Genomic DNA, 14,698 nt, shown 5'->3' with positions numbered 1-14,698 from the left:
TGTGAGGATTCTCCTCTGGCAGTCTCCCAGAATGAGCCATGCCAATTGTTTAGCCACCATGACAGATGGGTAACCAGAGAACTTTTCTCCACATTGACTGGTTCCTGTGAAGAGCTACAGTCTTTTCTGGAGAACTTAGTGGACTGAGGACTTCAAAAGGACTGTTTATGTCTGCAGTACTGTTTGCATTCCTTCTGATACAGCCTGATCAGAGTAAATCTTTTTGGACTATCCTCTGTCATGACTCTGTCTAGCAATTCTTCATTTAGTCTTCTTTCCTATATTGTAGTAGGTGCACAGAAGTGAACACAACATATTAGGTACTGGCTCTCCAGAGATGTATAGAGAAACACTTTTCCACCATGCTCCATGATGTAATGCCTCTGCAGCTGAAAACTGGGAGAGGGAAGAGGAAGGTTGTTTGGTCTATTTATTTACATGCTATACTACATTGCAAGCTCATATTGAACCTACTATCCACTATCATGCCTACATATCTTTTGGCATTCCAAGTATCTCAAGAATAGCTGCAACTTGAATTATTTCCCCAATATTTGTTGAGTTGATGTAAAGCTTGGTACAAATCCAAAAAATAGTGATAAAAATTTATGGTTAGCAAATTATTTGGCTAAATCTTCCATGTATGATGAAAGATTATCATTGTAATTCATTAGCAAATTACAGACTTTGTAAACAGGCAGTCGCAGATTTGGCTTTGTATCAATCGTTTTAGACCAGCTGGGTAGAAATACACACAACTCTGGAAAACAGAAAATGGATGGAGTGTTCTTTCATTTTTAATTTACTTGAAACTTTCAAGAAAAATAATTGTTCTATTTAAATATGTCAATATTTCAAGACTTTTGTAAATCATTCAATTTTACTGTAAGTACATACACTTTATATAGGGCTGTCAAACTATTAAAAAAATTAATCATGATTAATCACAAGATTAAATAAAATTACGATTAACCGCCATTTTAATCGCACTGTTAAAAATAATAGAATACTATTTGAATATTTTTGAATTTTTCTACATTTTCAAGTATATTGATTTCAGTTATAACACAGAATACAAAGTGTACAGTGCCCACTTTACATTATTTTTATTACAAAGATTTGCACTGTAAAAAAGATAAAACAGAAGAAATTGTATTTTCAGTTCACCTCATACAAGTACCGTAGTGCAATTTCTTAATCATGAAAGTGCAACTTACAAATGTAGAAATTTTTTTTTTTTACATAACTGTACTCAAAAATAAAACAATATAAAACTTGAGCGTCCACAAGTCCACGCCGTCTTACTTTTTGTTCAGCCAATCACTAACAAAAACAAGTTTGTTTACATTTATGGGAGATAATTCTGCCTGCTTTGTATTTACACCTGAACATGAAAACAGGTGTTCGCATGGCACTGTTGTTGCCAGCATTGCAAGGTATTTACATGCCAGATATGCTAACCATTTGTATGACCCTTGGTGGTTCGGGTTCCCTAGTTTCTGCATCGGAGCGTTGTTCTTTTAAGACTTCTGACAGCATATTCCATAGTTCGTCCCTCTCAAATTTTGGAAGGTACTTGAGATTCTTAAACCTTGAGTGGGAGAGCTATAGCTATCTTTAGAAATCTCACATTGGTACTTTCTTTATGTTGTGTCAAATCTCCAGTGAAAGTGTTCTTAAAACAAACAACATGTGCTGGGTCAGCATCGAAGATTGCCATAACACAAAATATATGGCAGAATGCAGGTAAAACCATAGAGCAGGAGACATACAATTCTCCCCCAAGGAGTTCAGTCACAAATTTAATTAACTGTTGTTTTTTTTTTAAACAGGTGTCATCAGAATGGAAGTATGTCTTCTGGAATGGTGGCCGAAGCATGAAGGGGCATAAGAATGTTTAGTATATCTGGCATGTAAATACCTTGCAACATTGGCTACAACAGTGCCATGCGAACGCCTGTTCTCACGTTCAGGTGACATTGTAAATAAGAAATGGGAAGCATTATCTCCCATAAATGTAAACCAACTTGTTCGTCTTAGTGATTGCCTGAACAAGGAGTAGGACTGAGTGGACTTGTAGGCTCTAAAGTTTTACATTGTTTTATTTTTGAGTGCAGTTATGTAACAAAAAATAATTCTACATTTGTAAATTGCACTTTCACGATTAAGAGATTGCACTACAGTACTTGTATGACGTGAATTGAAAAATATTTCTTTTGCTAATCTTTTACAGTGCAAATCTTCGAAACCAAAAATAATATAAAGTGAGTATTGTACACTTTGTTTTCTGTGTTGTAATTGAAATCAATGTATTTGAAAATGTAGAAAAACATCCAAAATATTTATAATACATTTAAATTGGTATTCTATTCTTGTTTAATAGTGCAATTAAAACTGCGATTAATCAGTACTAATTTTTTAAATCAAGTTAAGTGATTAACTCAAAACAAATTAAGTTAACTACAATTGACAGCCCTGTTTTATATAATTTAGGAACATAGGAACTATCTAGCTGTTAAGTTTACTTTAGTTGCATAATGAATTTTATAAGCAAAGATGTAACAAGATTAAAAAATCACTTCTTCACATAGTCAAAACAATGTCTTAGACCAGTATTAGACTTATAATCATATCACTGTCATAGTAAGAGTATTCTAATAATTCTTCTAAATAAGCCTAAAAACTAATGCTCTGGCTATTCACAAGATACAACAATATCAACATTCCTGTTCTGAGCTTTTCTAGTCTAAGATGACCCCGTACAAAGATGCTTGTTTTGGCTATGTCTACTTTGCTTAAGCTACAAGGCCACGTATGGGGACAGCTGCATTTGGGAGCAACTTAAAACAAATTTCATTTTGGTGGCACCTAATCCAGCGCCTGGTACAAGCAGCATGGAAAAGTCAGTGTCAAAATTAAACAATGCAGGCTTTTCTAGGAACAGATGCTTTTTCCTTGCAGCTGTAAAAACCTTAAAACAATCCTGTACCCTTCTGTCTGGTCACGCAACTACCACAAAGCAAAGCATAAATTTTGCCACTTATAGCAAATGTTTGCTGAGAGCTTTTATAGTGCTTTTTAAAAACAGTAACAGGGATTTATTGAGGGTGATTATGAGACTATTTTACACCTTAAATGAGTGCAGGGTTCTTGAATTTATGCCCATGATTCTTGATGTATTAACAAAGGAATAATTTTTATGTTAATATTATATGTACCACTTTGCACAAAAATAGGAATACAGCACTTTTCAAAGATAAAAATCATAACAAGTGGTTTTATTTATAGAGGTAGTAAGCATTTTCGCACTGAATATAATGCACTGGCAAAAGCATATATATTTTATTTTAACAGCATTTTCATGGTATTTGTTAGGTATTAATTCATGATAACTGAATAAACATTTTGCATAATGATCAGATAATATTATAATATAGTACATTATACTAGTTTATTAAGACATAGGCTGCTTCAGTAATATATCATGCCTCTAGAAATATGGATTATAAATCAGTTAACTAATTGCCACCTTGCATGCTTGACCCTCCAAAAACAGTACATTGTTTTAAAGTTCTTTAGTATGTTTCTATGATATCAATGGATTAATATTTTTAACATGGATATAAACAAACTGCCCTTCATTATTGAAAAAGCTTCTGTAACGCAACGAACAGAAGTAAGCCATCAAACTCCTAGCTAAGTAAGTAATTTGCAGTGTCATCATTCCAGGTCTGTTCTATATTAGCTGCAGATTTTTCTTTTATGCTATTTTTTATTGTGTGTAAAGTGACTAACTAGCTTTACATAGATAAAATATTTTAAAACATTCTCTAACAAAACCAATACTCTCTAATTGTTCGTTCTTTCCTTTGTTACTAAAGTTTAAAAACAAAAACAAAACAAAAAACTTTTCCAGCGCCTAACTTTTCCAGCATTAGCACCTATTTAGAAGTGTAACTGAGCTGTTTGATGGAAAAATGTTGCTTTATGCCCAGAATAATTTGAATAAATAAAACTGATTGTATGAAACAATATTGCAATTCAGTTTTTCATTTTTTTACACATTTCTAAATTATAAAATCATAGGAATTATATTATTTTAACCAATATACATGCAGAACAGGGAAACGTTATATTTTATACTGCCATACACGTTGATGTACAAGCTAAAAATAAAGAAATCACAATTTAAAAAGTCCTTGCGAAAACTGTTGGTTTATGATTGATGTTGATGTAATGTATATACATTACAGTATTATACGTAACATTATTTTGCTATCCTGAATGACCAGAGCTGGAAATGTAGGTGCTTCATATGCTCTAAATTGTGGCTTCTTACATTTTCTTGTTATTTCATGCTAAAATCTTTTCAATAGCTAGCATTCTGCCAGCAGCTTTGCCCAAAAACACATTAACTCTTTGAAAGTAAGCTGTAGCAAATACCCATAAAACAAAATTACAATACTGAATTACATTTTTAATTTGAGTGGCTTAAAACCGCTCAGTTTGCTAAATTAGGGCCTGATCCAAAAAACTTTTAGCATCATGAGTTGTCTTAAATTACATGAGTAAACCCATTCACTTCAATATGATTACTTGAGAGTGTAAGGACAACTCACATGATAGATCATTTGCAGGATATGATTTCTCATAAATTGATATTTTATTCTTTTGAGGGTGTCCCTGAACTCCAGTCCCCATCTATGGTCTATATAAATATATACACATACACACACACAAACTACAAGTGTTCACAAACCAAAAGCTAACAGATGTGTGACTTCTAATTAGTTATAATAATCTGTGCCTCAATGCTATTGGAACAAGCCTGTCTCTTTTCTTTGGAAATTAAATAGCTTTCTTTGGAGTTTTAAACTCTCAGGGTACTTCAAAGCCTATGTAAAAAAAAAACCTGCTTTGATTAAAATTTTAGACATCTACAGTGATAACTTTATGAAAGGAAAATATTAAATTATAATTATCCTAAACAGACACAGTCTTGTGAAACTAACCCTACATTCATATTAAAATACAAAGGATTGACTATAATGAATTTGATTCATCCTTACACACAAAGCTTTACCACAGTAAACTCAGTCAACTGTTGCTCTTGCTTTTATATTCATAGTAGTTAAATAGCGCACTTTAAAACAAAAAAAACTCCAATTGGCTTTTCATACATCCACCCTCCCCAAAAATAACGCACTTGAAAAACCCAAATGATATGAAAAGGCTTCAAGGCCTCTTTTCTCCCTTTCATAGCACTTTTTTAGCACTTTTTTTTATTTCTGTTTGCAGTAATCTGCCTTTCACTTTCTCATTGCTACAGAACAAACGAGGAGGCTCAGCACTTTGAAAAGGGGGCTCAATGTGTAATGGGTCCACTAGAATTAATTTAGTTGCACCAAATCCATTGAGCACTGAGTTTTTTTTCTCTTCTCAAATCATTTTGAGTCGGACGCAGCCCCCAGCCTTTGTAATTCTAGTAAAGCACTTAAAGTGCACAGTAGGTGTTCATCAGGACCATCTGGTCAAAAGCAAAACAAGCTGCTGATTTTGCCTTTGAATAGAATGAAGCAAGTGTGAATTAGTCTCTTCAATTAGCACTATTACAACCTGTCAAGTGCATATTGTAAAACAGGATTATTACAGTATTGGTCACCAGTGCAATTATTTACTCTCTGCCTTTTCTTGCATATAAAAATGTCCATGTTTATTAGTTTCTGATAACTGAAAATGGTTTCTTTAAAGCTATGCATTTCCAAACCGCCAAAATACAAATTACAGGTTATCAAACATTCTGTCAGCAATATGTTGTTTCATAATTAGTAGAGAAGTAAAATAATGCCCTTCATCTTATAGGCTTTGTTACTGCAGCTCAAAAAAGAAAAGGGATAACGCTTGTATAGATTTGCCTTTACAATCACTTAAAACCAGAACTATTTCCAAAACCAATTTTAAATGTCTAATAAAGCTGTCACTTCCAAACAGGTACACAGTGGATATTTTTTACACTGTCATTTCCTAAGGGACTCCTCTCTCATAGAACGTGTAACATGTGACCGTTTTACAAAATGATTAACACCAATTTATTCAGCTGACACAGCTTGGTTTAACAAATATGTTATTATTCCTCAAAAGTTAATAAGGCCACAGGAATATTTTAGAAAACACAACTCAGATTTGCCATAACAAAAATCTGATTAAGGGTGAAATTTATGACTCTTTAGTTTTAAGAAGAATCTTTTTTATTCTTGCCAACATGCAATTATGCTTTTAAGTGTCAAAAACATTAACTTGATATATGTTGCTTGTTTATTATTACACCACCTCAGGATAATACAGTGAAGGATGCTTTAAAAGTATGTGCTGTAATATTAAATTATCCAGTGTATATTAAAATCAATTTATTTAACTCATTTCTTTCACAAACAAACAAAAACTCAGTTTTAATAAATATAACAAATGAAATTAAAAATACTCAACTTAGACTCAATATCATAGTAAGACCTTTTTTTAATTTCTTGGATATTAAGAAAAGTTATTGGCTGATCCCAGCAATATAGAATATATGTGCATTGCCCACTGGGTATTAACAGTTGATTACAATGGTTAAAGATCTAGTATATTAGCATTAAAATAATTTACTCAAATATTTAAACAAAGCAAGTAAGAATTTTGACATTAGTAAAATGTTTTTTGAAAAGTAAACTAGTTTTTAATAGATGTAACTTATCAAACAAGTATTAGGACATCTTGATGTCTGAATCAACCGTGGGCTAACTTATGTCATAATTATTTAGCAGCAATATTAATATGATCAATATGATTGATGTATCTAGTTCATGTTCCTCATGCTAATTTCTGATCTTTACTATGAGTTGCTCTCACTCAAACAGTTGGTTTGAAAATGATTTCATAAAACATCAAAACACAAAAAGAAAATGAAAAGGAAACAGTGCAAGAATTCCCTTCTGTTGGAGTAACTATTTTTCTGCACACAGAAAGGATTCCTCCCACGTCTATATTTATTGGTGTTATATAGATTCTTTTAATGAGGTCTCTGTCTATATTGTATGGTTTCATTTGTGTATGTTTTTGGCATCTATCCATTAACAACTAAAGTTAAAAAAGAAAGGGGCACAAAGAATTTTAAACAGTGGCAGTGGTTTACTGTCAATACACAATTATATTTTTAGCAATACAAGCCAAACACACTACAGAAAATACCAATGACAATGTATATGTTTTAAAGTATTAAAACTAAAGACAAATGTGATTGAAGCTCATCGATTTGAACACAGCTGCAATCAACATATCTCAGCTACTCTGTTAAATATTATGTTCCAGAGTCTCTGCACTTTAATTATCTGTACAAGCTCAGATCAATGAACCTGAATGAGTGACAATATGAAGTTAATGTACCGGAGGATAGCGTGGACTGTCAGAGTTGGCTAATAATAACTATAGCATAGCTTGTCCCCATAGAGCTGCACATACAGGAGTTGCTACTTATGCTTTTGGTGCTCTTGGAAACATTCCTATGCCATCTTACCCATTCTAGTCTTTGGGCAGCAAAGAACAGACTACCTGTCACAGGTGGTAAGATACTAACCAGCTACCCTCACTTAGATTAATTTATTGGCTAAAGGAACGGACTGGGGAGCAGCTGCAGGCATGCAAAGGAAGCTTTTATTTGGAATCTATCTTCTTTGCATTTTAAATGTAGATCTCATGTTCTACCAGGAATCACAATGCCTCATATACGTTTTGCCTGGTACTCTGGTCTGATATTTCCAGCAGTAAAAATACACCAACACAGATCTTTTTTCAGAAGGCCTTAAGGTTTCTGCACATTTTATTTTCTTCACCCTTTAATGGCCACAGCTTGTGTACACTAGGTGCTTCTTTTCTAGCCCTGCACACCAGGAATCACATTAGGCATCAAAGCCCAATAAAGTCAATAATATAGATAAATACAAACCATTACACAAAAGTTATTGAAAGTCTGTTCTTTTTAAAGTAAATTTATCTGGTTAAAAAGTTCTGAATAGCTTTTCATTTTTCTATGCGGTTCATCTTTTTTAAAAACTGTGAAGCATGTACGTGTATTTTATGATCAGTCAGAAAAAGAAACAACCCCCCAAACCACAAAATTTGCCATCTAAACTGAGGCAGCTTTCATTTATGAACCCTATGTGGGTTGTTCCACCTTCAGATGAGAATAAAAATGTGCTTTTTAGGACAAATTTTAAGTTACTCCCTTTAAAGATATAAGAACCTCCCTGCCTCTCCTTGAGTAGCATGCCCACAATGTGAAATACATAGAGAATTTCAGATGGAAGGATTAACTTCATTTTAGAGAAACATCATCACAATTGAAACACCTCCGTTTAAAAAACAGAAGAAATCAGGTTCTTGGTGACAGACACGGAACACAGTGTATGTTGAATGTAGCTATGTCTTAGTCCATTGTTAGTAATCCCTACAAATGCAACTATAGACCCATTTATCTTTGTCACTCCTTGTCTCAAAATTCATACTACTTTAACTTCCAACGGCTGATAACTTTTAGACGTTATCACAGCACCATAAAAAAACAAAAAACATTTAGACTGAAAACTTCCGATTTTAGAGAATCCTCACCTCCTTTTCTTAGAGATTTCACTATATAGTACAATGAGAAATCTGTATTTGTATGTAAGTTTGTGAATTTAGAGCCTCTAAACAGATGACACAAAAACTGTTGATTGTCACATAAAAATGTCATCAGATTTCAAAAATAAAATCAAGATTTTTCTTGATACACTATCCGGTAAGGACATATTTAATGAAGCAATTTTACAAGAACAAACACATGTTTGAAACTTGTGACACACATTAATTTGCAATTTTGGCTAACGGTATCATTAAGTTTCCAAGTTAATAATTCTCCTCCCTCTTACTTAAATAAATAAATAAATAAACAAACAAGCAAACACACACACCCCTCCCCGCCGCTCCAAACATCATCTCTCACATATCTAAAAAGATAGAATTAAAACTGGAACTCAAACTATTTTTAAACCATCCCTACGGCCTGGCCTGGTGATCCCACATCAAATATAGCTGATATTCAGTTTTAGCACTATTAATTCCTAATTAAATCTTACAGTGTAAGTGGTTGGAGATGTGCGGAAAAACCCCCAAACTTACAAATGGACTCAAACCAGCCCCTGAAATCCAAACACCCAGATATTTTGGAAGGTATATAAGGGAGTGAGTATGGATCCAGATCTGAACTTTGTGACTCAAGTCCATCTCTACGGTAAACTTATCTGCCCAATTGTTTCTAGGTGGACAATATATATGTAAAATAGGAAGGTTTCATGAAATAACCATTTCTTCAATTTTTAGGTACTTTGTAACATACGTTCTAAAAGGAATTAGCACAGAGCTAAAACTAGAGTACATAGTAAAGCTTGGTAGTTAACCCAACAGATTTACCTTAACTCCTTGCAAAAATATTCATGACATGGTTTTAAAATGTTACGTGAAAAACAGCCTGGAAAAAATATTTACTGCTATCAAGTCACTGCAGCATTAAAATATATTTAACAATCCAAACAACTGGCCCTGGAGAGACAGTTGCATACAACTGTGGCAAGCAATGGAACATTTATAGAATTTTAAATATTTCTTTCAATAATTGATGCAGTCATTTTGAATCTTTCTGCATAGGATATCAGATGTCAGTAGATTGCATTAACACTGCTTAAACATTTCAACTTGTCAGTATGGCCAACTCGATTTCTGAAATATTTGCAGTATTTTCCCATCGAAACAGTAATAAAGGTAAAATAAATATATGCCACTGCTTTATAATCACTGAACATTAATGAATATTTTATGTCTTTTTAAATCTCCCTGTTTAATTTAAAAGGGTGAAATTAAGTCTCCTTCCTGCAATATGCCAATTATCTGTAAATCAAACAATAACTTGGCCATTATACTCCTTTTTGCTAATATACAAGAAGCTAATTTGAAAACACTGAATGGCATTTTTAGATAATAATTGAATAGTCCTTCCTGCCCTCTTGTGGTAGACAATCGCAACTTGCGTAAAAGCATTTCAGCTACCACAAAAATATACCAAAAAGTACGTAAACTATTAATTTGTTGGTGTGTGAATGAGAAAAAAAAGTGGAAAAGAAATCTTCCAACAGTCTTGAGAGGAAAAAAAAAAAAAATCACTGATCCCCCAAAAAGAAAAAAAAAATACTACACAAGGCAACTAAGTTCATCAATTGCTTGCTACAATTCTCATATGCTAAAAGTATAAAAATAATTAATAATAATTAGAAAGTTAGCACCCAAAACAAGCCTCTGATTCTGCAATTCGATCAATGTGAGCAGACCTTTCCATGCATACAAATCCCTACTGATTGCAATGGGGCTCTGTACAGACTTAAAGTGACCATCCATTCAGATCCAATTGCAGGCTCTTCTGCAGGCTTCTTAAAGTAAGAAGGTCTAGAGTTATATTTTTCACTTTGACTTTAATGCATTTGGTTTTGCTCAGGAATTGCATGGATAATTTTATGCATCACATATGAAGCATTACCTAAAGTACAGAAGCATAGCATGAGACAAAGACACTTGTTGTCGTTTATATGAGAATCCTGAATTATAACATTCTTTTTTAAATGGAATTGCTGTTATGTTAGAAATAATCCTGTCATTATCAATAGACAAAACAACTTCAGTGAACATAAAAATATCCAATATCTCATAGTCACTATATCAGGTCTCTGGCTCCTTCTTCAGGCTCAATAAAAGCCACTGAAGAAATTATAACGTGTTAACATTTTGTGTAGACAGACAAAAATAATACAAGAAACAGCTAATATATAGGTGATTACCAACACCTAAAAAGCAGTTAATTTCATTAAGAAATTAAAATTAAAAAAGCACAAATCTAGAATCGTAAATTACCAACAGTCTTCAAATTAAGCAGTTTTTATTTATAGGAAGTCCAAAAGTTCATCCCCCCCAAGAAGTTGTGTTGCAACAGTGTGTTTGTGTAGTTATATTTAAAAGTAGTTAATTATATTAAAAATCCATTTTCAAAGGGGGAAAAATGTGCATGAGAGGGACGACATTTGTATGTTATGTTCCAGACAAGGGAATTTAAAATGACCCAACTAGAGATATCATGAAAAATAGTATTAATAATGATGGAAATGATGAAGGCCTCTTTACCGTAGGGATATGGGTTACTGCTCCTGTAATACTACAGAATTTAGATTATGCTCTCTAGGGTAGGAATTTATAAGAAAATGTATTAAATCTTACAAACTTGAATGGGAAAAAAACCTCAAACCAAACAAAAACGTATTTAAATTGGAAATCAAATATTTCCATCTTCAGAATTCCCACCAGGAAATATTAAGGGTTCATACATGTTCCTAGAATACACTTGCCAGATTCTTACAAATGGGTTGTGCGCTGGATGTCACATGAAGTGAGGTAGTTGGCAATAATGTTTTGCTGTAGAAGAGAATTAAGAAACCAGACAAGGGTTTCCAGTTCTAAAATTGAAAGGGCAAGATGCATAACAGAGACTACCTTTGTTTCGAGGGGACATAATTCCAGCACTGTTCTTTGCAACACCACCCCTTGCTGGCCATTCTGTGGAACAACAGGACATCAGTTATATAAAAAAACCCACTTCGCTCCCAACCTAGACAGAGTGAAGGAAACAGAACAGCCAGTTGTGCCAAAGGTGCTTTAAAAAAATGGGTGTGGGTGGGTGGCTGGCTGGGAGAGAGCAAGTTAAAAGGAAAGCAAGAGAGCAAGCGTCACTGGATTAAAAATAAAGCATACCTGGACTATAAGTAGCTTTCCTCCTCACACTTCAATAATTGCTTTCATAATAAACATTATTCATCTATTTTGCTATTAAAGTGTAAAGTGTGTTAGAAAATCTATTTCTTTTAAATATGTTGAAAATGAATACATTTCTTAAAACCTTTCTAGGTCTAGTTAGTTAGTTTATCTACAGTAATCTTTGAGGATCAAGTTAATTAAAACTAAAAAATGAATAATCAAACAAAGAAGTTTCCAACCAGAACATATAAGCCCTCTTTAACACAGTTGACATTAGCTATAATGAGCTACATTTATTCTTCAGCTGTGAGACAGAACTCACCTCCTGAATGGTACTGCTTCCTGAGAAGTTGAGGTTGTACTCCCGCTGGACTTCTCGATGGGTGATGATCAGCATGAAGTTTTGATTTAATGACTCCTGCAGGGCACTGAAATGGTTGGAAGAAAAACAAGAAAATCAGGGATGAGCATGTTCTAGCTTGCTTTACAGTTAGTTGCAAAAACCCCAGGAGTACCCTAAACTCCACATAGACAAGTCTAGGCACAATGTTATCATCTCTCTTTTTGTTCCTAAAGGCAAGAAAGCATACTGAGAATGACCAAAGGGAGCTAACCTGTTAACTCCTTCTCTACTAAGGTGTTTGCAACCTCAAAGGCTATGTTCTACTCTTACGAATTTTCAAAATTGAGAGTCATATGCTATTACCACAAACAGTATATTTAGCACATATATTTTTGAATTAATATTGGGCTGGCATGTATACGTAACTATATCCAGCCAAGACATCAAACTACAATGTACATTCACCACTGATTTTAAGTATACCAAGACAAATTTTGCTCTTCAGTAAGGCTGTAGTGTAAATCAGGCAAAATTTGTATGAATACACAATGAACAGACAGAAAAAAATAGCCAGTGTGAGATTTCTCAGTGTGAAGCACCAAGCATTAAAACAAATACCTGGCATATCATGTAATCAGTACTAACAATGTGCTCTACCAAACTTTTTAAATGTACCATAAAATACCTCCAAATTCTTAAGCAAAAAAAAAAAAAAAATCTTCACTGATATGTAGACTAAATAAACCACCACACAATAATTATTAACCATGTTATCACATAAACTGGATGTATTTAAAGCGCTTCTGTACTCTCCGGAGTTTCTATGGATTTGAAAAATATCCACTTTACTTAAAATGTGGAACAATGTGGGAATTGATAATTCTTTCAAAACAGAAGAAAATTTCTAAGTGAAACCACTATAGAAAACATCACAGCATACAGCGTATTAGATCCCAGTGCAATATTATGTTGGTTTGACCTCTTCTAAGAGCTTTGGAATGAAGCTGTGTTTATTTGCTTTTTTAATTTTGTCCTCCTGATAACAAGTGATTGAATTTAGAAAACAACTGACTGAAACAGACTAAATAATAAGAATAAAAAAAATCTTACTAATGCTTTTGTACTGCCATAACAAGTGATAATCACAGGAAATTTGGAACAGAATGGAAAGTATAGACATATTAAGCCTGCAACTTTTTTTTTTTTTTTGCTTTTGAGAGTGTTCTATGCCATTAGACCTTCATGTTTTGCCATGATCACATTTTATTTTTTCCTTTCAAAAAAAAAAAAAAAGTCTGCCTCTAAAATCCTCTCTCTTGAGAAGTATCAATCATTTCTGTTCTTCCAGCATGCTGAAAGATTAATACAAATATATATGTTTTTGAAACTAGTAATTCTTGATACAATGTTCTAATACTACCCACCCACCAATTTAGCTACAGGGATAGGAGCCAATCTCATAAATCTATTCATTCAAGTTGTCCTTACACATGCAAGTAGTTCTATTGACTACAATATTCCAGGCCACCGAACTTGCCTGTGTTGTGAGACGGACTCAGTTGTCCAGGCTCATGGGACCAACATCCTGGAGACTCACTGAGAATGTCAATGAGATTCCTTGCAAGCCACACCTAACATAAATCTATGTAATTGATTCTGACCATCTCAAATCAGCCATGGAAGAAATTTAAAGGCAATATGCAGCCCAAAGCAGTCCCTTCCCTGATGACCTCTGGAATGGCTCTGCCAGTGAGAAACTTTTGAAAACATAGCTAAGGTTGATAGATTTGATTTTGTTTCTGTCCAGGAGATAACAATGGGTTAGAAAAATCAGTATCTCCTGGTTAAAATAGTGTAGTGTTTCTTGTATCTTATTCTAGATAAAAACTATGGCCAATATTATAAAAATGGGTGCTGAAAGCTAGACGCCTAAATCCATATTTAGGCATCTAAATAAATGCCCTGATTTTCAAAGGTTTGAGCAGTTCCTCAGCACTTCTGAGAACCTGATAGATCCCACAGCTGACGGCTAGGTTCAATTTTGCCAGTATTTGGTATTTATTCTAGTTCAGTTCTACAAGATTTTATAAAATTCATTCAATGTTTCCCATTAGGCAAGATCTTTTTAAGGCATAAGGATTTTCCACCAAAAATATCTCAGAGTTTTAGATGGATAGATATGACACATGGTAATTAACATTTCCATTTTAAATTTTCAGATTTATACACGCTCATGTCAACAGAAGTCCAAATTTACTGTAATTACAGATTATTTACATTAACACAAAATAAGAAATCAGTATGTAAATTTAATGTTTGTTGTAGCTAATGCAGCAGGAGATGGCAGATTAGATTCAAGCAGCAATCAGTTAGAAAATCTGGCTAACATGTAAATGAGCAGAAGCCCTTATGTTTACATTCTATTGCGTTTTAAACGTCAGGATTTTAAAACTGTCTCATGAGCAGATGTGAAAATAAAACATTAAT

General features: G+C 33.5%; 1 protein-coding gene across 1 annotated transcript in view; it reads right to left on the bottom strand.

Moving 5' to 3' along the window:
• The window catches only part of LOC112112195 (FAS-associated factor 1), a 320,608-nt gene that overhangs the window by 194,036 nt on the left and 111,874 nt on the right, over positions 1-14,698 (bottom strand). The window contains exon 7 of the mRNA XM_026651874.1: positions 12,191-12,296. Within this exon, the coding sequence (XP_026507659.1) occupies positions 12,191-12,296 (106 nt within the window). The remainder of the gene's footprint in view (positions 1-12,190; positions 12,297-14,698) is intronic.

The sequence above is a fragment of the Terrapene carolina genome, unplaced genomic scaffold (assembly GCF_002925995.2).
Source record: "Terrapene carolina triunguis isolate 2854851 unplaced genomic scaffold, T_m_triunguis-2.0 Scaffold104, whole genome shotgun sequence".
Classification (NCBI taxonomy): domain Eukaryota; kingdom Metazoa; phylum Chordata; order Testudines; family Emydidae; genus Terrapene; species Terrapene triunguis.
The sequence above is the reverse complement of the archived record's forward strand: the minus strand, read 5'-3'. Positions and strand labels throughout refer to the sequence as shown.